Genomic DNA, 25,181 nt, shown 5'->3' with positions numbered 1-25,181 from the left:
GACAGATCATGTATACCTATACTGTAGAAACTAGGGAAGAACTCATGAAAACAAAAATCTTTGGTATTAAAGGATGTATGGAGAGTTTTGTCATGACTGTATTTCACATTTGAGCACCCATAACATGCCATACCCAGTGTGTCAGAGGCCATACCAAAATATAATAAGGCAGAATATTGACCATTTGGTAGCAAATGTAAAGATATTGTTACAAGCATAGTCATTAACCAAAGGAAAAACTGCTATTAAAAATGGCTTGCGGTACATGACTGGCTCAGTTGGTAGAGCATGTGATTACTTAATAAAATCTTAGAAAAAAGAATGGCTTGAACTTGAAGACCTGTGAAGATGTTTTTTTTCTCAGCTCACTAATATGAAATGGTAAATGCGTCAGAAAATTGGGAGGTGTCAAAAACTGATTTGACATTTAAAGAAGATTTTGTTGTGGTTGCTAATAATTCTGATGATTTAGAGGTAGCAGCATGTTGTCAGATGTTCACTCAGGGAAACAGCGGATTTAAAATAATGGTTTTTAATTTCATAAATTGAGTATCTACTCTGTCCTGTGCGTGTAGGTGGTATGATGCAAAAATGAACCTGGCAGGTTCTGTCCTTCCAGAGATCATAAAACCTGTAGCATGGTAATAGCCACACCAGCCTTTGTGTGCGCGTACATGCAGTCTGCCGCATGCAATGCACTCAGCAGTTTTTCAGTGGGATGAGGCGTATCTCCCATCGTAGAGTTGAGGAAACCAAGTCCCTATATGAAGCCACAGAGCTAGCAAGCAAGTCTTCTAACTCCAAATCTGGTGTTTTTTTCACCGTACCCAACTTTCTAGCTTGAAGCTAATTTATGAGACACAAAATAACAATCAGTTAAAATGACCATGCTATAAAAGAATAATTTTTGTTATCATTCAACCAAAATTAAATGCATTTTCCTTCAAAGAAGCCTACTTATCTAGGTTTCTTCTCCTGTAGAGCAGAGAGTGGTTGGAGCCCCCTGCTCCCTCACTCCTGTTATCCCCCCGAGCATGTTGAGGGAATAGACAGTTGCCACTAAATGAACTGTTCACTGTATGAGTAGGTTATCTCTTTTGAAGGGTGCTGAGACTGTTCAAGGACTCTTAGAGGTGGCCAAAGATTCCATCCCCCGAAGTCACTGGAAAAGAACCCCAGTGGTCCTGAAGGCAACAGCAGGACTGCGCTTACTGCCAGAACAGAAAGCCCAGGCTCTGCTCTTTGAGGTAATCTTCGGAGTCCTTTGCATCACAGATGATTATTTTTCCCTCTGTGAATATTTGCCTTAGGGGTGTTTAGCTCTTTGGAATGTGACTGCTACCTTTAGTATTCCACCATCGCTAAAGCACTCTGGTAACTGGTCTCTTGTTCTAGCTACTCACGTTTTTAAACGTTACTCTTGAATTTATACAACTTTTCCTAAATAATTTTAAAGTATTTCCTGTCCATGATAGTCTTAACTCTTCTAACTTATTAGAATCACAAAAATTATTTTTAGCCCACTTTATTGAAGTATAACTTAAAATGTGTACATTTTCAGTGTACAGTTAAATGAATTTTGACAAATTCAGAAGTTTCCTTATATACCTTTGCAGTCAGTTTCCTCCTCCCCTGAAGCCAGACAACCACTGATCTGCTTTCTATCACTGTAGATTAGTTTTGCTTGTTCTTACATTTCATATAAATGGAGTTATACAGTTTATGTTCTTTTTTTAATGTCTTTTTTTCTCTCAGCATAAAGGTTTTTTAAATTAAATTTTTAATTTTAATTCTAGTATAGTTAACATACAGTGTTACATTAGTTTAAGGTGTACAATATAGTGATTCAACAAGTCTCTACATTACTCAATGCTCATCATGATAAGTGTGCTCTTAATCCCCTTCACTTATTTTACCCATTCCCCCTGCCCCCACCTCCCCTCTGGTAACTATCAGTTCTCTATAGTTAAGATTGGTTTGTCTCTCTCCTTTATTTGTTTTTTCCTTTGTTCGTTTGTTTTGTTTCTTAAATTCCACATATGAGTGAAATCACTTGGGATTTGTCTTTCCTCTGACATATTTCGCTTAGCATTATACTCTCTAACTCCATTCATGTTGTTCCAGATGGCAAGGTTTCATTCTTTATGGCTAAGTAATCCATTGTGTGTGTGTGTGTGTGTGTGTGTGTGTGTGTGTGTGTGTGTACACACACATATGTACACACACACCATATCTTCTCTATCCATTCATCAATTGATAGACACTTGGGCTGCTTCCATAATTTGGCTATTGTAAATAACGCTGAAATATAGAGGTGCATATATCCCTTTGGATTAGTGTTTTTGAATTTTTTGAGTAAATACTCAGTAGTGCAATTACTGGATCATCAAGTAGTTCTATTTTTAACCTTTTGAGGAACCTCCATACTGTTTTCCACAGGGGTTGCATTCCCATCAACAGTGCACAAGGATTCCTTTTTTTCTTACATCCTTGCCAACATGTTGTTTCTTTTGTTTTTAATTTTAGGTATTCTGATGGATGTGAGATGATATCTCATTGTAGTTTTGATTTGCGTTTCCCTGATGATGAGTGATGTTGAGCATCTTTTCATGTGTCTGTTGACCATTTGTATGTCTTCCTTGGAGAAATGTCTGTTCATGTCTTCTGCCCATTTTTTTAATTGAATTATTTGTAGGTTTTTTGGTGTTGAGTTGTATCGGTTCTTTCTGTATTTTGGGTACTACCTCTTTATCAGATATGTTTTGGCAAATATCATCTCCCATTGAGTAGATTGACTTTAGTTTTGTTGATTGTTTCCTACACAGTGCAGAAGCTTTTTATTTTGACGCCCAATGGTTTATTTTCCCTTTTGTTTTCCTTGCCTTAGGAGACACATCTAGAAAGATGTTGCCACAGCTGATGTCAAAGAAATTACTGCTGGTGCTCTTTTCTAAGATTTTTATGGTTTCATGTCTCACATTTAGGTCCTTAATCCATTTTGAGTTTATTTTTGTGTGTGGTGTAAAAAAGTGATCAGTTTCATTCTTTTACATGTAGCTGTCCAGTTTTTCTAGCACTGTTTGTCAAAGAGACAGTCTTGTTCCAATTGCATAGTCTTTCCTCCTTTGTCATGACAAATGATTAATTGACGATGTAATTGTGGGTTTATTTCTGGGTTTTCTATTTTTTTTTTTAATGTTTATTTATTTTTGATAGAGCATGAGCAGGGGAGGGGCAGAGAGAGAGGGAGACACAGAATCCAAAGCAGGCTCCAGGCTCTGAGCTGTCGGCACAGAGCCCAACGCAGGGCTGGAACTCAAAAACCATGATATCATGACCTGAGCCAAAGTTGGACACTTAACCGACTGAGCCACCCAGACGCTCCCTGGGTTTTCTATTCTGTTCTATTGATCTATGTGTCTGTTTTTGTGCCAGTACCATACTGTTTTACTACAGCTTTGTAATATAACTTGAAGTCTGCAATTGTGACAACTCCAGTTTTTTCTTTTTCAAGATTGCTTTGCCATTCAGGGTCTTGTGTGATTTCATACAAATTTTAGGATTTTTTGTTCTAGTTCTGTGAAAACTGCCATCGGTATTTTGATAGGGCTTACATTAAATCTGTAGATTGCTTTGGGTAGTATAGACATTTTGATAATATTTGTTCTCATCCATAAGCATGGAGTGTCTTTCCATTTCTTTGTGTCATCTGCAGTTTCCTTCATCAGTGTTTTATAGTTGAAAACTATACAGGTCTTTCACCTCTTTGGTTAGGTTTATTCTTAGGTATCTATTATTATTATCATCATTATTATTATTCGATTTGAGAGAGAGTGTGACCGGGAGAGAAGGGGGAGGGGAAGGGGGAGGAGAGAGAGAGAGAGAGAGAGAGAGAGAGAGAGAGAGAGAAAATATATCTTAAGTAGGCTCCATGTTCACTCAGCATGGAGCCCAACTTGGGGCTTGATCCCATGACCCCAGGATCATGACCTGAGCAGAAACCAAGAGTTAGATCCTCAACTGACTGAGCCTCCCAGGTGCCCCCTTATTATTTTTTTAATTTGTTTTTTTAACTTTTATTCATTTTTGAGAGACAGAGATAGAGCACAAGCTGAGGAGGGGCAGAGAGAGAGGGAAACACAGAATCCAAAGCAGGCTTCAGGCTCTGGGCTGTCAGCACAGACAGAGCCTGATGTGGGGCTCAAACCCACAAACCATGAAATCATGACCTGAGCTGAAGTTGGACGTTCAAACGACTGAGCCACCGAGGTGCCTCTTGATGCATTTGTAAATGGAGTTATTTTCTTAAATTCTCTTTCTGCTGCTTCATTATTAGTATGTAGAAATGCACACTAATGCGCATTAATATGATTTGTGTACATTGATTTTATATCCTATAACATTACTGAATTCATTTGTCAGTTCTAGCAGTTTTTGGTGGAGTCTTTAGGGTTTTCTATATGTAGTCTCATGTTATCTGCAAATCGTGAAAATTTTACTTCTTTACCAATTTGGATACCTTTTATTTATTTATTTTGTCTGATTGCCATGTCTAAGACTTCCAGTACTATGTTGAATAAAAGTGATAAGAGTAGATAGCCTTGTCGTGTTCCTGATCTTAGGAGAAAAGCTCTCTGTTTTTCCCCATTGAGTGTGGTGCTGTGGGTTTTTCATATAGGATTTTATTATGCTGAGGTATGTTCCCTCTAAACTTCCTACTTTGTTGCTCGTTTTTATCATGAATGGATATTATACTTTGTCAGATGCTTTTTCTGCATCTATTGAAACGATCACATGGTTTTTATCCTTTCTGATATTGATGTGATGTATCACGTTGATTGATTTGCAAATATTGAACCACCCTTGCATCCTGGGAATAAATCCCACTTGATTGTGGTAAATGATTTTTTTTTAATGTATTGTTGGATTTGGTTTGCTAGTATTTTGTTGAGGATTTTTGCACCATCAGAGATTTTGGCTTGTAGTTCTCTTTTTTTGTGGTATCTTTATCTGGTTTTGGTACCAGAGTAATGCTGGACTTATAGAATGAATTTGGAAGGTTTTTTCCTCTTCTATACTTTGGAATAGTTTGAAAAGAATAGGTATTAATTCTTCTTTAAATATTAGGTAGAATTCACCTGTGAAGCCATCTGATCTCAACTTTTGTTTGTTGGGAGTTTTTTGATTACTAATTCAGTTTCTTTGTTGGTTATCCATATGCTTGAATTTTCTGTTCCTTCCTATTTCAGTATTAGGAGGTTATATGTTTCTAGGAATTTATCCATTTCTGTGTGAAATTTGTAAACATATAATTTTTTATAATCTCTTATTGTTTGTATTTCTGTGATATCAATTGTTATTTCTCCTCTTTCGTTGTATTTTTGTTTATTTGAATTCTCTCTCTCTCTCTTTCTTATTTTTAATGAATCCGGATAGAAGTTTATCAATTTTGTTGATCTTTTCAAAGAACCAGCTCCTGGTTTCATAGATGTGTTTTTTTTTTTTTTTCCTATATCATTTATTTCTGCTCTAATGCTGTTTCCTTCCTTTTGCTGGTTTTGGGTTTTTGTTCTTTTTCTAGCTTGTTTAGGTGTAAGGTTAGGTTGCTTATTTGAGATTTTTCTTGCTTCTTGAGATAGGCCTGTATTGCTGTAAACTTCCCTCTTAGACCACTTTTGCTACATCCCAAAGATTAAAAAAAAATTTTTTTAATCTATCTTTATTTTTGAGAGAGAGAGAGAGAGAGAGAGAGAGAGAGAGAGAGAGCGCAAGCAGAGAAGGAATAGAGACAGAGGGAGACACAGAATCCAAAGCAGGCTCCAGGCTCCAAGCTGTCAGCACAGAGCCTGATGTAAGGCTTGAACTCATGAACAGTGAGATCATGACCTGAGCCAAAGTCGGTCACTTAACCAACTGAGTCACCCATGTGCCCCTATTACATCCCAAAGATTTTAGACTGTTAGGTTTTCATTTTCATTTGTCTCCATGTAATTTTTTATTTCTTTTTTGATTTTTTTCAATTTAAATTATTTTTTATTTGTTTTATTTTAGAGAGAGCACACACGAGCAGGGGAGAGGGGCAAAGGGAGAGAATCTTAAGCAGGCTCCACACTCAGCATGGAGTCCAACATGGGGCTCAATCCCACGACCCTGGGATCATGACCTGAGCCGAAATCAAGAGATGTTCAACCAACTGAGCCACCCAGGTGCCCCTCTTCTTTGATTTCTTGGTTGACTCATTTATTGTTTAGTAGCATCTCAGCATAAAGCTTTTGAGAAGACTCATGGAATTTTAAGTGTGAGATTTTTAAAGATCATCCATTTAAATTTCTTATTCAAGTAAAAAATTTAAGTAGAGAAGTTTTTTTAAACTCAGTATTTTTAGCATTATTGTGCATACTTATTTTGCATAAAACATGCAAACTCTAGGGGTGCCTGGGTGGCTCAGTTGGTTAAGCATCCGACTCTTAATTTCAGCTCAGGTCATGATCTCGTGGTTTGTGAGTTGAGTCTTGCATCGGGCTTTGTGCTGATAGTGCGGAGCCTGCTTGGAATTCTGCTTCCCTCTCTTTCTGCCCCTTTCCCACTTGAGCGCGCGCTCTCTCTCTCTCTCTCTCTCTCTCTCTCAAAATAAATAAAAAATCAACTTCAAAAAAATTATTGAAGGGGGGGGTGCCTGGGTAGCTCAGTTGGTTAAGTGTCCAACTTTGGCTCAGGTCACGATCTCACAGCTTGTGAGTTTGAGCCTTGCGTCAGGCTCTGTGCTCACAGCTCAGAGCCTGGAGCCTGCTTCAGATTCTGTGTCTCCTCTCTCTCTGCTCCTCCCCTGCTCATGCTCTCTCTTTCTCTCAAAAATAAACATTAAAAAAATTTTTGGGGTGGCTCAATTGATTGAATGTCCGACTTTGGCTCAGGTCATGATCTCATGGTTCATAGGTTCGAACCCCACATCAGGTTCTGCGCCTGGAGACAGCTCAGAGCCTGGAACCTGCTTGCAATTCTGTATCTCCCTCCCTCTCTGCCCCTCCCCTGCTTGTGTGCTCTCTGTCTCTCAAAAAGGAATAAATAAACATTTAAAAAAATGTTTTAATAAAAAATTATTTTTAAAAACATGCAGACTAATAAGATTTAAATTATGTATGAAGAATATTTACAAGTAGGATCCCATTATAACAAAAATTACAACAAAAAACTATTCTATATTATCAGTGTGTAATTCAGAGCTCAAAATCCATTTTCCTTTGACTGTCATCACAGAGCATTTAAGTCCCTTGTCCAAGGACAAGCTGCCTAGCATGTTTGCATGAGAATCTGAATCCTGATTCCTTATTCATGTATTCATTTATATTCAGCATATGAGTGCTGAGCATTGGTGAGGTTACCAGGAACATGCTGCCTGGAGCAAAAAATGACAGTCCGTGCCGTGATGGAACTTACATTCTGGTTGCAAGGAGACAGAAAGTAAACAACTAAACAACTCACTACAAAGTATGTCAGGTGCTGTAGATGCTATGGAGAAAGAAAAGCAAGGGAAGGCAGCTAGGGAATGCTGGTAGTCATGTGGAGGGATGCTATTTTTAATAGGGCGGTCAGGGAAGACTGTTGATAAGATGCATTTGATCAGAGACCTGAGAAGAGTAAAGAAGCAAGCTATACAAGACATTTGTAGAAGAATATTCCAAGCTGAAGCAATAGCAGGTGAAAAGCCTAAATCAGGGAAAATGCTTGGTATATTCAAGGAACAGCATCCAGGAGGTCAATGTAGCTGGAAGGGAGTGAGTGATGGAAGTAGGAGATGAGATCAGAGAGGTGTGAGGGGTTTATTATGTAGGGCCTTAAAGGCAAGTGTAAGAACTTTCACTTTTTCTCCAAGAAGTAAGTCATTGGAGGGTCTTGAGAGGCAGCATCTGACATCTGTTTTAAAAGCACACTGTGGCTGTTGTGTTGAGAATAAACTGTGAACAGGGGAGAAGAGTGGAGAGGACAAGAGCAGAAACTCTCTGTGTTTATTACTGTTTGCTTATCTATCTTCTCTTTAAAAACTTGTTTATAGATCACTGGGTTTTCCTGGATGAAACAGGGTCCAGAGGTCACCACATGAAGTGTTTCATCCTATCAGGAATTAAAACAGCCAGTAGACCAGAGTTCCTTCTATTCCTGTTTGGAAGTCTCCCTCTGCCTCATGATAATCATATAAAAAAAAATAAGACATAACACCCATATAATTGACCTCTATTTGTGGAGAGTCAAGAGTGTGTGAGAGATATTAATTCCCATTTCCTAAAATAGGATAAATAAGTCTAGACCTGGGGTCTCTGGACTCTTGAGGCCTCAGCCATGTGCCAGAATCTAACAGGGGCTGAGAGCAGAGTACTCCAGCCCGTGGACATGAGTCCTCTTTACCCGCAAGGGCAAAGACCTGGCAGAATTTGATGGGAGAGCAGAAGAAATGTTTCTGTAGCCTCAGGAGCTGCCCAGGCCCAACTCTTCTCTACCATCCGTTTATCTTGTCATCTAAGAAATGAAGTGGGAAAAGGTCCTCTTAGCCTCCAGTGTGCCCAGGCAAAATTAATAAAGTGTTTTTTTTAAAAAATTACAGGATCCTAATTTGAGCTGAAAGAGTCAAATGTGTGCCCTTTCTTAGGTCCAGTTCACCTATAAATGTAGACAGCGGTTGAGATTTATTTATTTTTTAAAAATTTTTATGTTTATTTTTGAGAGAGAGCATGAACAGGGGAGGGGCAGAGAGAGAGGGAGACAGAGGATCCAAGCAGGCTCTGTGCTGTCAATACAGAGCCCAATGTGAGGCTCAAACTCACAAACCTTAAGATCCTGACCTGAGCTGAAGTCAGACACTTAACCCACTGAGCCACCCAGGTTCCCCTGGTTGAGATTTACTTTAAAGTCAGAGTAATTCCTGTGTTTTTGTTTTTACAAGAAACCAACAATGGTTTGTGTAGTTCCCTTCTCTGGTTTTTTAGACAAAAGGAATGAGTTCTGCTAGGGGTGCCTGGGTGGTTTAGTCTGTTAAGCGTCCAACTTCGGCTCAGCTCATGATCTCAGGGGTTGTGAGTTCGAGCCCCACATTGGGCTTTCTGCTGTCAGCACAGAGCCGATCTCAGAGTCCGCTTTGGATCCTCTGTGCCCCTTTCTCTGCCCCTCCTCTGCTCATTCTCTCTCTCTCTCTCTCTCTCTTTCTAAATAAATAAATAAAATAAATAAATAAATAAATAAATAAATAAATAAATAAATAAATAAATAGAAATGTGTTCTAAAATTTTATTTAGGGAAATGAAGAGTGTAGTTTTCTAAACCTTATACGATATACCCAAAGTATGGAAATCTTTATTGCCTTAGGGAATCCAGGTTTTTTCCCTTTTTCTTTAGGTAAGAGAAATCTTCAAGAAGTCACCTTTCCTGGTACCAAATGACAGTGTTAGCATCATGGATGGATCTTATGAAGGTGGGAGAGGTGTTAGTACATGTTCTGGGGGGAGTGGGCCAGGGTTACTAAATATTTTGATTAAAGGAACTGGGAACAGAGGTGGAGGTCCTGAAGTAAAATGAACTAAATGAGGAGAAACACACAAGGAGGGATGGGATAACAGGAAATTGAAGGACAGGGAGAAGGAATACGTGTTTTAGACACAAAATTTAGAGAAAAAAAAAACTGGGGTCGAGGAAGATTAGGGAAAAATGCTCTTGAGATGTAATCCTTGTTTTTCTCTGTCTTTCAGGTATATTAGCTTGGGTTACTGTGAATTTTCTGACAGGTAATACATTCTCAAGTTTATTCTAAGATATTAACTGGGTTTCACATGAGGGTCCGAGCAAAAAAAATCCCATTTTGCTTGTATTGTGCTTTAAAAAAAAAAAGGAAGGAAAGAAACTATAAGAAGTTACTGTTTATACCTGTCTTCAAGGCCTCAGCTACAGCAAGAATCCTTCTAGGTTAGCATTCACCTATACCCTTCAGGACCAGGGAGCAGTGGAATACTTATGAAACACCTGCAATATACAAGAGCAGGACAGAGATTGCAGACAGAGGAGTGTTGAGCTGCCGGGAAGCAGAAGATATTCAGAGCTGGCTATCATTCACAGGTCAGCTGCATGGCCAGAGCCGGGAAACTGTGGGGACCCTGGACCTCGGGGGGGCCTCCACCCAAATCACATTCCTACCCCAGTTTAAGGTGAGTCATTTATATGAAGGCCTGGTTAGCAACCCACTTGGCAGGCATATCGTGGTGCCAAGAAAGTGGTACCCCATTTTAGGACAGCAGCTCTACCACAAATAGTCTGAGTGGAGTCAGTTAATAACTGGATGTACTTCCCCTTGCTCCCTCATTGTTCAGAGTCCCTTTGATTCCTCCATCCCTTTGAGATTAGCAGCTTAGTCTGTGTTTCTTTTCTGATTTCTTGGGGGAGGGACAGGGATGGTGGTGGTAACACCTCCAAACGCTTGCAGATCCTGAATAGTCTTTTTGCTTTTTCTGATTTGCAGAAGACCCTGGAACAAACCCCTAGGGGCTACCTCACTTCATTTGAGATGTTTAACAGCACTTATAAGCTCTATACACATAGGTGAGGAGGGGGACATGGAGGAATAATATTTCATGTTGTATGATTCTCCTAACTTTCCAAAGCATTTTCACATCTGTTACTGCATCTGACCAGCCTCACAAAGTTTTTGCCAATCCGCAAAGGTCTAATAACTGAAACCATAGCTCAAGGACCCAAGAGATTTCTCCATTCTTGGCCTCAGAAGTGTATAACTTAAAGAGTTAAAAGTTTTCTGTAGAGAGAACACTTGGAGAAACTTCAGCCAAAGCTCTGTACCAATTCCTTTGAGTTTGCTTTCAGATGTTCTAAATCTGGCCGTGGATTTGATCACATTGGGGCTGGAAGCTAAGATAATGAGAGCTTTTCTGGGGATGGTTCCCAAGGTCGGACTGTACGAAGTGTCACTATCTCTGGCCTTTAAATCATAGGCATGGAAAGTTCTGGATGGCCTTGATCTAAACTGCAGAAATTACCACTTGTCCACACAAGATGAAGAGGTTGCAGAGAACGAGGTTTTCCTCCCTCAGAGGGAGACACAGAAACCATGCTACTTTGGAAAGAGGTAGCTTTAGGTTGGAGAGCTTCAGGACCAACATGAAATTAGTCAATCCTATATTTTACAGTTACTTGGGATTTGGATTAAAAGCTGCAAGACTAGCAACCCTGGGAGCCCTGGAAACAGAAGGTTCGTCTGGGTACCTGTGCTGGTTGGGGTATGGTGAGAGTGACATCAGTATTCAGCTTGCCTTTCCCCTTTCTTGACAGTGATTCTGTGGAGGAAAGCTTTACGCCAAATTAGGAAGCATGTGTTGTATACTGGACCTGATAATAGCAAATTCCTTTTCTACTTTATGTTGTGTTCAGTAGTTTTGGTATATATTATTAGCCATTTCTGGAATGAAGGCTATATATATAGGGGGAACAGCCTGTGACCAGAAGGCTGAAGTGTGCAGAAATTCAAGGTTTGAAGAGTGAATTTGGCAGAAGCTTTTTCAATCCCTTAGTTTTACGTGGGGGGTGCAGGAAGCAGTCCACTTGCAAGAAGCACCCACTGCAAGGGTGCAGTCCACTTGCAAGTGGAGTAACTGAACAACTTTATTCACCTCTTTCAACGTGGTTGAACATTTAAGATCTCAGCTTTTGGGGTCAGGTAGAACTGGCTTCAGCCAGCTTTTTGATTTTGGGCAAGTTAGCTAACCTTTCTGTGCCTCTTTCCTCCCTTTATCTGAGATTTTGCATTTAATGTACTTTCTATGGTGCCTGCCTGGCTCACAGTAAACTATTACTGTGAGAAAAGTAGAAGCATATTTTTTACCTTTTTAAAATTTTTTTTTAAAAAATTCTTTTTTTAATGTTTATTTATTTGGGGGGGGAGGGGCAGAGAGAGAGGGAGACATAGAATCCGAAGCAGGCTCCAGGCTCTGAGCTGTCAGTATAGAGCCCGACACAAGGCTCGAACCCACAAACCATGAGATCATGACCTGAGATGAAGTCAGAGCTTAACTGACTGAGCCACCCAGGTGCCCCTACCTTTTTTTTTTTTTAGAAAGGAGGGAACATATTCCATTGTAGGTTTTGGGTTTCTTTGAGATGTGATAAAAACCATGAACCTTTCTGCCAAATACACATATGCACAAAAATTTATAGTTTCAGGAGGTTCACGAACCCCACAAAGCCCATCTATGAACCCTGAGTTAAGAATTCCTGTCATAGGACCCAGTCATGGAACTACCTACGTTGGTAATTCCTTTCAACCTTACTGTCTTCTTGCATTTGTGTGTGCATGTGTCTTTCACACATTCTATCTCTCTGTCTCTTTCTCTCCCACACATACACACACCCTTGCTTCTTACTTCATGGTCTGGCTTCTTTCAGGGATTGATGGACACACTTTCCGAAGTGCCTGTCTACCAAGATGGTTGGAAGCAGAGTGGATCTTTGGGGGCGTGAAATACCATTATGGTGGCAACAAAGAAGGCAAGTGATGTTTTTTCACTGGTTGAAATTACCTTTACAGTAGAAGTCTGGAAAAGTCCCACAGGAGATGTTTTTCAGAACTTAAGAGAAGCTTGTCTTTTGCAGGGACTCATTCCAAATAGATCTTGGTATGCCTTTAAGGAATAGTATGAAGTGACAGTGAACAAGGCACTGTCTCTCTGTCCTTCTCTTTCCCTGCCCAAGTGTTGTAGACCCATTAGAAGCCTGTTCTTAACCTAGGTCTGATGCCCTCAGCAAGGAGGAACACTATTTCAAATTCAGTTAATGTTTAGCTTTTTATTTTATTTTTTTACTTAAAAAAATTTTTTTTAAACATTTATTTATTTTTGAGACAGAGAGCATGAACAGGGGAGGGTCAGAGAAAGAGGGAGACACAATCTGAAACAGGCTCCAGGCTCTGAGCTGTCAGCACAGAGCCCGACGTGGGACTCGAACCCACGGACCGCAAGATCATGACCTGAGCCAAAGTTGGACGCTTAACCGACTAAGCCACCCAGGAGCCCCTTTTTTTTTTACTTTTTTAAAGTTTATTTTTTAAGTGTATTTATTTTGAGAGAGACAGAAACAGCATGAGCATGAGAGGGGCAGAGAAAGACGGAGAGAAAGAGAATCTCAAGCAGGCTCAACACTGTTAGCACAGGACCTGATGCAGGGATTGATCTCATGGTCTGAGCCAAAATCAAGAGTCAACCTCCTAGCCAACTGAGCCAGCCAGGCGCCCCATTGTTTAGCTTTTTAAATAATATTATATACATTTAAAACTGAGACCATGAGAAAAAGAATTCATCTCAGGTATTATAAAAAGCAGAGACCTTAAAGTCAAGATAAAAAACTCAATTTTTCCAGTGAAGGAAGCAGGTGAGCCTTCTGGATGCTCCTCATGAATACCATGGCATGTAAGGCTAGGCAGTAGCTTCAGGTTAGGTATGGCTATTTTGGTGAACACGGGTTAGGGAGGGGAGCTGCCATGGGGAAGCAGGTACCTTTCCTCCAGAGTGACAGGACTGTGGAAGTTTGCTCAGCTTTGTAAGCCCTTTGTCCTCAGCCCCAGAATCTGCTTTCATTGATCCTCCTGCTGTTCCTTTATTGGCTCCAGAGAGCTCTTATTTTTCTCACATTGTGCCTGTACACTCTTGCCCTGGCAGGGGAAATGGGCTTTGAGCCCTGCTACACTGAAGTGCTGAGGGTGGTCCAAGGAAAACTTCACCAGCCAGATGAGGTCCAGAGAAGTTCCTTCTATGCTTTCTCTTACTATTACGATCGTGCTGTTGACACAGACATGATTGGTAAGTTTACTCCAGGTATCAGTCTAGGGAGGAAGCTGGGCAAACCTGTGGTGGGGAAGGGAAAGGGAGAAAAGGAGAATTTTAAATGCTTCATCATGAGTGATCACCTTACTTCTTCTCCATTGCTGGCTATTGAATGACCTTAGTCACTGCAATGGAAGGATAAATATGATTTAGAATCTTTTGGAGCTAGAAAGTGGCCTAAGCAAATACATATGAAATCTTTTTTTTTTTTTTTTTACATTTTTATTGAGGTATAATCAACATAAAATGTGAATATTTAAAGTGTATAATTTATTGTTTTGACATATGTGTATACCCATTAAGCCATCAACAAATTCAAAATAATATATCCATTACCCCAAAAAGTTTTCTCCTCCCCCTTTATAACTTTTATTTTCTTATCACAATAGTACTGCTTTTTGTTGGTTCTGTGAATGAATGTATGTATGTGATCTGTCATGGCCTGAGATATGAGTTAATTTCCTATTTTCTGGGTTTTTTTAATAGGTCATTTTTTATTGTGTTTAAATATACATAGAATAATTATAAATGAATTAGACCACATAGACTGTGTTGTATGGATATGTCATGTTTGTTTATCCCATCTTGTAATGTTGGAAATTTTACTTCTAGTAAAAATTTACTTTAGTTTTTCATTATTATAAATTTCACTAGGATGAATTTCCTTATGTTTCCTTGAAGGCTTTTTGACATCAGCTACTGTTTCATTTTAGATTATGAAACAGGGGGTGTTTTAAAAGTTGAAGATTTTGAAAGAAAAGCAAGGGAAGGTAAGTGCCAGTGGGAACCCTTGAAGGCGAGTCCACGAGGCTGTGCCTGCCAACTCTAATGACCTTAAAGTGACCCAAAGCACCACAGTCAGCAGAAAGCTGCTCAAAAGGCTGGTTTCATGTTTTTGCCAGGAGTTAAAAGCATCAAGTGGCATAGAAAACCATGGGAATACAAGAAGCTTTGGGGAAATGATGAAAACCTTTTCTTTATATTTCTTCCTTTCTTCCTTTTCTCCCCCTATTATTGAAGTATAATTGACATACAATTTTATATCAGTTTTAGGTGTACAACATACAGATTCAACAATTCTGTACATTACCCAGTGCTCACCACGATAATATAGTCATGATCTGTCTCCGTACAACATTATTACAGTACTATTGAGTGTATTCCCTGTGGTGTAATTTTCATCTCTGTGACTTATTTATTTTACGGCTAGAATTTTGTACCTCTTAATCTCCTTCATCTATTTTGCCCATTCCCCCACCCATCTCCCCTCTGGCAACAACCAGTTCTGTCTATTTAAGAGTTCAGTTTTTTCTTTATTTGTTCATTTGTCTTGGGTTGTTTTGAATTCTACATATAAGTGAAATCATGTAAGTGAAATCATATCTGTGTGACTTAGCATAATACCCTCTAGGTCTGTTCATGTTGTCCCAAGTGGCAAGATATTCTTTTTTTATGGCTGAGTAATATTCCATTGGTGTGTGAGCACGCACACACCACCTCTTCTTTATCCATTCATCTACCAGTGGACACTTGGGCTGCTTCCATAAGTTGGCTGTTGTAAATAATGCTACAGTATATACAGGGGTGCTTATATCTTTTTGAATTAGTGTTTTCATTTTCTTTGGGTAAATAAGCAGTAAAAGAATTACTAGATCATATGGTATTTCTATTTTTAATTTTTTGAGGAACCTCCATACTATTATCCACAGTAGCACTGCCAGTTTACATCCCTACCAACAGTACATGAGGGTTCCCTTCTCTCTGCATCCTTGCTAACACTTCTTATTCTTTTTTGATATTAGCCATTCTGATTGGTGTGAAGTGATACCTCATTATGGTTTTGATATGCATTTCCCTGGTGATGAGTTATGTTGAGCATCTTTTCTTTTTTCTTTTCAAATTTTAATTTAAACTCTAGTTAATTAACATACAGTGCAATATTGGTTTCAGGAGTAGAATTCAGTGATTCATCACTTACATACAACACCCCGTCCTCATCGTAATAAGTGCCCTCCTTAGTATCCATCACCCATCTAGCCCATCCCCCACCCACCTCCCTCCATCAACCCTCTGACCCATAAAAGTCTCTTATGGTTTGTTTCCCTCTCTCTTTTTTTTACCCTCTCCCATATGTTCATCTGTTGTGTTTCTTAAGTTCCACATATAAGTGAAATCCTATGATATTTGTCTTTTTCTGACTGACTTACTTAGCGTAATACTCTGTAGCTCCATCCATGTCATTATAAATGGCAAGATTTCATTCTTTTTGATGGCTGAGTAATACTCTATTATATAGATGTGTGAGATATATATATATATATATATATATATATATATATATATATATCTCACACATATATATCACATCATCTTTATCCACTCATAGGTCAGTGGACATTTGGGCTGTTTCCATAATTTGGGTATTGTAGATAATGCTGCTATAAGATTGGGGTGCATGTATCCCTTCGAATTAGTATTTTTGTATTCTTTGGGTAAATACCTAGGAGTACAACTGCTGGATCATAAGGTAGTTCTATTTTTAACCTTTTGAGGAACCTCTATACTGTTGTCCAGAGTGGCTGCACCAGTTTGCATTCCCACCCTTCCTCTGCATCCTTGCCAACAGTTGTTATTTCTTGTGTTGTTAATTTTAGCCATTCTGACAGGTGTGAGTTATCTCATCATGGTTTTGATTTGTATTTCACTGATGGACGATGTTGAGCATCTTTTCATGTGTCTGTCAGCCATCTGGATGTCTTCTTTGGGAAAATGTCTATTCATGTCTTCTGCCCATTTCTTAACTGGATTATTTGGTGTTTGGGTGTTGAGTTTGATAAATTCTTTATAGATTTTGGATATGAACCCTTTATTGGGGATGTCATTTGCAGGTATCTTCTCCCATTCTGTAGGCTGCCTTTTAGTTTTGTTGATTGTTTCCTTCACTTATCTTGATGAAGTCCCAATAGTTCATTTTTGCTTTTGTTTCCCTTGCCTCTTGCAACATGTCTAGTAAGAAGTGAGCATCTTTTCACGTGTCTGTTGGATATCTGTATGTTTTCCTTGGAAGAATGTCTATTCAGTTCCTTTGCCCATTTTCTTTTTCAAATAGTTTAGTAAAGATGTATTTCTCCTAAAGTGGATAATATAAGCAAACTATACTTTTTTGTACAATTCACATATTGCATGAAATACTAAAACATAAATTTTAAACATTTGAAAATTATATGGAAGTATGACTACATGTGATAAAATTAGATTATTTAGACAAGTTTTAAGATTGAGACTGCATTAAAAATGATGGTAGAGGTTGACGTGATTGAAAATAAAACAAAATTTGTATATGGGAAAAGGCATCCTCTATAAAGTTAATGGATGGAATAATAAACTTAACATTATTTGCAGCATTATAAATAGATAATAAAAATAAAATAGGTAAAGGCTAATAACACTAGCATATAAAACAGTCCTAAAATTATGAACACTTTATATATAAAAGTTAATGTCAAACTGTATTAAATCGTCACTAAAGAAAAGCTGTATCTGTTTTCTTTTTTTTAATGTTTATTTATTTATTTATTATTTTTTTTTAATTTTTTTTTATTTTCAACGTTTATTTATTTTGGGGACAGAGAGAGACAGAGCATGAACGGGGGAGGGGCAGAGAGAGAGGGAGACACAGAATCGGAAACAGGCTCCAGGCTCTGAGCCATCAGCACAGAGCCCGACACGGGGCTCGAACTCCCGGACCGCGAGATCGTGACCTGGCTGAAGTCGGACGCTTAACCGACTGCGCCACCCAGGCGCCCCTAATGTTTATTTTTTAGAGAGAGGGGGGAGGGGAGGGGCAGAGGAGAGGCACACACAGAATCCAAAGTAGACCCTAGGTTCTGAGTTGTCAGCACAGAACGTGACGCAGGGCTCAAACTCAGAACCAGGAGATCATGAGCTGATCCAAAGTGGGATGCTTAACCCACTGAGCCACCTAAGAACCCTGTTGTATCAGTTTTCTCTTGCTGTGATATCAAGTTACCATAAATGGAGTGCCTTTGCCCATTTTTAAATAGGATTGTCTGTTTCTTTGGTGTCGAGTTGTGTAAGTTCTTTATATATTTTGGATACAGCCCCTTACTGGGCGTACCATTTGCAAATATCTTCTATTCAGTAAATTGCCTTTTTGTTTTGTCAATGGTTTCCTTTGCTTTGCAAAAGGTTTTTAATTTGATGTAGTCCCAAGAGTTTATTTTTGTTTTTGTTTCCCTTGCCTGGGGAGATATATCCATAAATATGTTGCTAAGGCCCATGTCCAAGAGATTCCTGTCTGTTTTGTTTTAAGAGTTTTACAGTTTTAGGTCTCACATTTAGGTATTTAATCTAGTTTGAGTTTATTTTTATGTATGGTGCTCTTCCTTTTTTTTTTTTTTTTTTTTTAAATTGAAATAGTGTTATCAGTGTTAATGAAATACTGAGCACCAAAATATATGGGAAATAGCCACAAGGGCTTCTTTGAGAGCATCCATGGAAATACAGATAAATGCTCTTATCCTCTGGCCCCAAAGTAGGGCTACTGGTATTTCTCTGTCTTCTGGGCCTTAGCATTAATAATAGGTAAGGGACTTAGTTGAATTAAGCCCCAACAACAGGTAATAGAAATTTAGCAAATAAACCAGGATCCCAGGCACCTTTGAGTAAAGAAGATGTGACATCAGAAATGTGCAAATTCTTAAACACCGTGGCCTTACAGAGGTTGTCAGTGCACAGTTGTAGTCTTTAAGACTCCCAGGTGCTAGCCAAATGGAGAATTCTGCTTTGCTTATCCTAAGTGTGTATTTTGAGAAAATCCTACACTTGTCAGTTAGCCTCAAACTTGAATTCCACTCTTCACTCTCTCCCTTTCAGTGTGTGATAACTTGGAAAACTTCACCTCAGGCAGTCCTTTCCTATGCATGGATCTCAGTTACATCACAGCCTTGTTGAAGGATGGCTTTGGCTTTGCAGACAGTACTGTCTTACAGGTAAGAGAGATGGTACTGAAATCATGTAACAGTCTACTTATTTGGGAATTAGGAAGATTTAAGAACTTGTTTAGTAATAAAAGCGGCTGCAGGTGGAATTATGAGGTGTTTTTGTTAGGGCTATGGACAAGGCCCTCTGCAAGACACCATGAATGTGGGAAATTAGCTTGATGGAATGGTAACTTTTTTTTTTTTTTTAATGTTTTCATTTATTTTTGAGAGAGACAGAGCATGAGCGGGGGAGGGGCAGAGAGCAAGGGAGACACAGAATCTGAAGCAGGCTCCAGGCTCTGAGCTGTCAGCACAGAGCCCGACGTGGGGCTCAAACCCATGAGCTGTGAGATGATGACCTGAGCTAAAGTCGGACGCTTAACCGACTGAGCCACCCAGGCTCCCTGATGCAATGGTAACTTCTAAGTATATTCCCAGGCAAGCTATCCTAGGGGTCACAGAGCAGAAAGGCTTGCATCCCAAATTAAGATGCCCAAGTCACATGGTTTATTGAATCAAATTCAAAACTCAGGGCAAGAAGCAAAGGGAAAGAAATAGGATAGGTGAGAACATATAGGATAGGGTGGAAATGGGCAGGCTGGAAATGCCATACTTCTTAATTCCTGGGTTCATATGTCCTGCATCTCTCTCTCTCTCTGCTGATAGTGCAGTTATAAGTTCTAGAGCTGATCAAGGGGGTACAAGGACAGAAGGTGCCTGGGTCTGTCACACAAATTTGCTCTATTCGGAGAGGCAGAGGGGCAGGTACAATGGCTAGTAGCATTCACTCACTCATTACCCTATTAGATGGTTTTATTCAGCAGAGGACAAAAGGATGTCACCAGTGAGTGGCTTATTCAAGTTCTCATTAATGTTGAATGCCTTGTGTATATGTAGTATGTCCTATATATTTTATTTTATTTATTATTTTTTTTAAATTTTTTTTTCAATGTTTATTTATTTTTGGGACAGAGAGAGACAGAGCATGAACGGGGGAGGGGCAGAGAGAGAGAGGGAGACACAGAATCGGAAACAGGCTCCAGGCTCCGAGCCATCAGCCCAGAGCCTGACGCGGGGCTCGAACTCACGGACCGCGAGATCGTGACCTGGCTGAAGTCGGACGCTTAACCAACTGCGCCACCCAGGCACCCCTGTCCTATATATTTTATATGTGCCTCATATATTTAGTGCCTCTTGAATCTTGTGTCCCTTTTTGTCTTGCTGTCTCTGTCCATGTGTTTAGGTACATGCAGGCTCTACTTTGTAGTAACTTATTTATCTATTCTAAACACATCTTATATGTTTTACCCATCCCATTTGTTTTCTTGTCTTCTGTACCATAATTGTATAATTGTACATTATGGTTACAAAGATGATTAAATTGAAATCTTGTCCTCAAATAGCATATAATCTATTAAAGGAGATGTGACAAAAATAGAAGTATGGCACAGGCAACCTTGTACTTTGGGGTCAAATAAGTAGGCCGTACTTTGTTTTTGAAGTGCCCTTGCAGGGGTGCCTGGGTGGCTCAGTCAGTTAAACGTTCACCTTTGACTCAGGTCATGATATCACAGCTCGTGAGTTCGAGCGCCACGTTGGGCTCTGTGCTAATAGCTCAGAGCCCAGAGCCTGCTTCAGATTCTGTGTCTCCCTCTTGGCCCTTCCCCTGCTCACATGCATGCACACTCACTCTCTCTCAAAAATAAATAAACATTGAAGTACCCTTGCTTGCATCATTTCCCCTTCCTGTTTCCTCAATTCCAGATGAGTTTATATTGCCCCATTTCTTGTGTTACACAGATTTCATAAACTCATAAACTTTGTACTAAGGTATTTGGATTTCATGTGTTGTATCTGACAAGAATATTGGCATTTAAGGTACTTAACAAAGAATTACTTGCCAGTAGAATGTAGATTTCACCTGGTCAACAAAGAAGTATTGTGTCATAAGAAATTAGTCCTAGAAAAAAAGACTAAAACCAATCCACTGGTCTCCAAACTTTTTTGTGTGTGGTGTTATCAGTAGTGGCATTATTGTTTAACAAAAGATACAGAATGCCAGTAAAACTAATCAAAGTGGAGCTGTCTGGTTGAAGTGGAGGAATGAGGCCTGGAAGGATCAGCATTTGGCCTCCTTTTCTCCTTTGAAGCACTTCCAAGAACTCCTAAGATTCTGAAGAAAACAATTTGATAAATACTAATCTGATCTTCTTTTTATGTATTGGAAGAAATCAGGTTTAAACATTTGCCCAAAGTCACTGAACTGATTGAGACACAACCTGGCCTAGAATGCCTTAAATGCCTTGGTTGGTTATTAATTAGTGCTTAAGAAAATTCAGTTGTTTATAAACTATGAATTGTGAAGTTTAATATGTTCTTTCCTGCCCCTAAATTGATTCCTGCCTCCTGTTGTATTTTGTTTCGGGATTAGGGAAAAGAATTCAGAAGCCTGTTTGTCTAAAAGGTCCTGTCTAGAAGGCCTGGGTAAGACCACTTCCAAGCCAGAAGATTCAGAGATCAGATTGGCAGGTGTAGGGGCAATAAGCCACGGCAAGAGGGAAACCGTTATAGAGAGTGGTAGTGGGAAGCCTCCAAAGGCTGGCTACTCCAAATTTTACCTTGATTTGGCCATGTGTGATCTTTGTAGATATTCTCTGCCTATGTCATGCTTGCCAGAGTTGAAAATGAAATAAAAATGTGAACTTTTTTTTTCTACTCAACAGCTCTCAAAGAAAGTGAACAACATAGAGACAGGCTGGGCCTTGGGGGCCACCTTTCACCTGCTGCAGTCTCTGGGGATCTCCCACTGAGGCCAGGCCCTTCTTCTGAGGATTGCATTTGCCAACAACCTTTTTAAAGGTAGAAGGAGAGAGGACTCAGTCATGTTCTGAGCTAGTCTGAGGATAGCCTGGACTGAAGCCCAGCAGCTCAATTCATCAGGAGGAAGGAGCTTTTGGAGACAGGTCTTGCCCTTGAGTCTGGAGATTTGGGTCTAATTAATTCTGTATATCTAATGTGAACTCTTGACCTTACCACTCTGCTTGCACAGCTGGCACCAGAGTCTAAATCTTTGAGGTTCTTTGTGTGTCACAGCCAAAAGGAAAAGCTTTGAAATTAACCTTGGAGAGCCCAGGGACAGGTCCCTGGGAACCAAAGAAAAATCTCATTTCAGCCCTTTGAGTGCCTCATTCCTTTGAACGTATTAATTTTCCTCTTAACACGCTACACTAAGCCCACTGATTGCAATCCCATGACCTATCAACACCAGTAATTTTTCCTCCTCCCTACACATTGCCACGTCCCACCCTCTTTCCACTCACCTCCCCTAAAAACAAAAACAAAAACCTGGTTTATGCTTTTCATGTGTAACTCCAAGGGAGAGAAAAGGTAACATACCTGAATTGTGTGATCCTGCTTTGTGCCAGTTCTTGGCAAGATAGAGAGCAACTCCTCACTGTGCAGACCCCAGCCTAAAAAAGGAGTCTATTTGATCTCTAGGGACAAGGTTTGGGAGAGTGTGGCTCCCTTGAATAGACCTTCTCTTAATCAGGCAATCCTGGGATTAATTAACATATCCAACTTTATAGGAATGTATGTGTATTCAGTGCCAGTTCCTCCTCCCAGGAAAATGTGTTTATAGTTAATTTTTCATCCTGAATGAGTTTTCTTTGTATTTCTAAGAAATTCATCTACTCTGGCTTTTGGTTTGTGCTCAGATGCCTTTGGCTGTGCTGTGCAAGGGTCTCTAGATTTGGGTCACAGCTCATTGTAGTTTGCCCTTTTATTCTCTCCGTTTGTAGTCATATCTCTTTCTGCTCTGACCCTGATAATTTTAGCTAACTTCCTCTAAATTATTTTTTAATTCCAGGGTTTCTGGTACCTTTCTTGATGGTACCTAATATTTGATTAGGTTGGCCATTTTGGCCCACATCAGTACGGCGGATTCTCTTTTTGTTTGAGTGTTGAGAGCTCTTGATTTTGTGAATTATTTCCCCTAAAATTAATTATCTTTTTTTGTGTGTGTGTAGTGGTGGTGGGGCGGGGGTTGTTTTTTGTTTTTTTTTTTTACAGGATCATCATCTGCTTCTTATCTACCCACTCAAGTGCTCTTAGACTTCAAAGATCTTTGTATAGTCTGGCTCCTTTACCTTAGCTCTTTGCCTCCAGCTTCTTTCTAACAAAGTTTGCATGTCCCCAAACTTGTAGTCTTCACAGTAGACTCTTTCAAACAAGTGTTAAATATACCTGGCCCTCACACTAGTTCCTGGGGAAACTTATTTCTTAGTCATTCCATTGAGTCAATAAATATTTAACATCTGATATGTGCAAGTAGGCAAATTTCTATATCCTCATCCCCCAAATTTTGTTTTTTAATTCAATGTGGAATTTCTTCAGATACTTCTTTTATTATACTGAGGTCACTTTTATACCTACTGTCTTCCTCAAAAGATGCTACATAATTAAATAGAATCTTTAGAAAGTTGAAAACTACCAAAGATAAAACCCAGTCTTCTGCCCATTGCAGAATTCCCTGAACATTTCCAGTTGGTTATCATTCATCTTCTGTTTAGGCATGTGTTTGGATAGCTTATTCCATTTTTGGACTTTGCTGATGTTAAAAGAAAGTCTCTTTTATATTGAGCTGAAATTACCTATCAGTGGTCTTAGATCTGCTCTGATCTCTCCTTCCACAGCCTTTCAATCTTTGGAGAAAACTTCCAAGTCCTTTATGGTATCTTCTTTAACATACCATATGGCTTCTTTTCAAAAAAAAAAAAAAAAAACAAAAACAAAAAACAGGGTGCTGGAACCAGTCATCATACACTAAATGTTGTTCCATATAATTAGGGAGAGAGACTATTTCCTCTAGTAGAAACCAAGTTTTCCCAAGAGGTAAGCTGTGTTCACTAGACTCATCCAGCTTGATGGGTCTGGAGAGGTAAGGTTCCATGGTCTTTAGCACCACAGCTTGTCTGTGAGGCTTATAAATAGGAGCCAAGTATTGTTCACCCAACTTCTTTGGTCATCCCAGATACCTTCAGAAATCTATAGGTAGAAATCAGTAGATGCAGAAGATTCCAGAAGTGTATCTACATATATTCTGATTCCCTTGATGAGAACATCTGGACAATTAATTTATCCAGTTTAGGAGCAACTTGGAATAAGAATTTTTATTTCTTAGAAAAAAATTTTCTATAATGTCCTTTCTGCCCCTTAGTGTACCTTTTGGGCCTCTTATTGAGGGGTCATATAGAGTCTAATGTTGCTGGTTAAGTTTCCTTTCTCTAAATGTGTAAGATTTCAAACACTAAGGACATGGCCTGGCACATAATGAATGTTGTGTTGTTACATCATCATCATATGAAGAACATCTTCTGTGGGTCGTGGAGGTTTGCAAGATGTGCCTTAAAATTCTTCCTGTCCTGCCTGATTTGGTTGGTGTATTTTTGGAGTCCACAGTCTCCTTTCCATTTTTTGTGAAAGATGATCTTTTTTCCCTATGGTGACCTTTCTGGACTCTGCTAGTACTCACTCAGTTTTTCACAGTAACTGCCCTATTCCATTCTGGCCATATTTTTCCTGAGATTACAGGAAGTTTCATGACTGTCACTTTCTTTAGTATCTTTACAAATTTTCTGCATTCGCCTGTAAAGCTCCCCCTGTGGTAACAAGTTTCTCATCCCTTCAAAAATTATTCCCAAGAATAGCTTAGTTTGGTTCAAAAGCAGACAGTTTCTTCTCATTTCATCTTCAAATCAGACTTTTGGGCAAGATATTTTTTACATTGTACAAATACAATGGATGCACAAATCTATAAAAGGATTCTCTGGGACCATGAAGTGAGCTTTTCGAAAACCCAGAGCAAGACACCCTTTCTCCCACAGGTCAGCCACTAGTCTACAACCAAACATGTATGTGATTCTGCTGCTAATCAACTTTCCCCTTTGACCTGGTTCCTGAGGTCTTCAAACCTGTGCAATTATTTATTGTTTTATTACTGAACAGACAATGGTGTCCCAGAGAGGAACCATAAATAAAATTGAATTCTGGTGCTGTGATAAGGAAGTAATTAACATTAAGAAGATTTTTTTTTTTTTCAGGAAGTCCAGTGTGCACCTTTAACCAAGGTTAAAGCAATTTATGTTTAATTTGCATTGTTAGGGATTTTGAAACAGCAGTTGTAACAAAATGCATGAACTGGGTATTTTTAATTTTTATCTTCATCAGAAAGCAATTGTGTAAATTTATGACCAGCATTAAAAAGAATTACATAAATCTTTATTATATAAGTTTCTGGTGTGTAGCTTTA

The 25,181-nt window shown here is 39.2% G+C and overlaps 1 protein-coding gene across 16 annotated transcripts in view; it reads left to right on the top strand.

Moving 5' to 3' along the window:
- The window catches only part of ENTPD5 (ectonucleoside triphosphate diphosphohydrolase 5 (inactive)), a 49,386-nt gene extending 24,230 nt beyond the window's left edge, over positions 1-25,156 (top strand). For 15 of the 16 annotated variants that reach the window (XM_047864749.1, XM_047864750.1, XM_047864738.1 and 12 more), the window contains 11 exons: positions 1,104-1,247; positions 9,388-9,463; positions 9,738-9,773; positions 10,102-10,190; positions 10,502-10,581; positions 11,184-11,245; positions 12,436-12,537; positions 13,704-13,844; positions 14,582-14,638; positions 18,765-18,880; positions 21,595-25,156. In XM_047864749.1, the coding sequence (XP_047720705.1) occupies positions 1,104-1,247; positions 9,388-9,463; positions 9,738-9,773; positions 10,102-10,190; positions 10,502-10,581; positions 11,184-11,245; positions 12,436-12,537; positions 13,704-13,844; positions 14,582-14,638; positions 18,765-18,880; positions 21,595-21,681 (990 nt within the window). In that variant the 3' untranslated portion in view covers positions 21,682-25,156. The remainder of the gene's footprint in view (positions 1-1,103; positions 1,248-9,387; positions 9,464-9,737; positions 9,774-10,101; positions 10,191-10,501; positions 10,582-11,183; positions 11,246-12,435; positions 12,538-13,703; positions 13,845-14,581; positions 14,639-18,764; positions 18,881-21,594) is intronic. The other variant, XM_047864753.1, reaches the window with a different exon arrangement.
- Positions 25,157-25,181: the final 25 nt, after the last annotated feature.

Source organism: Prionailurus viverrinus, chromosome B3, assembly GCF_022837055.1.
Source record: "Prionailurus viverrinus isolate Anna chromosome B3, UM_Priviv_1.0, whole genome shotgun sequence".
In the NCBI taxonomy this organism is placed as follows: domain Eukaryota; kingdom Metazoa; phylum Chordata; class Mammalia; order Carnivora; family Felidae; genus Prionailurus; species Prionailurus viverrinus.
Note: the sequence above shows the minus strand (reverse complement) of the source record. Positions and strands in the feature narration are given on the sequence as shown.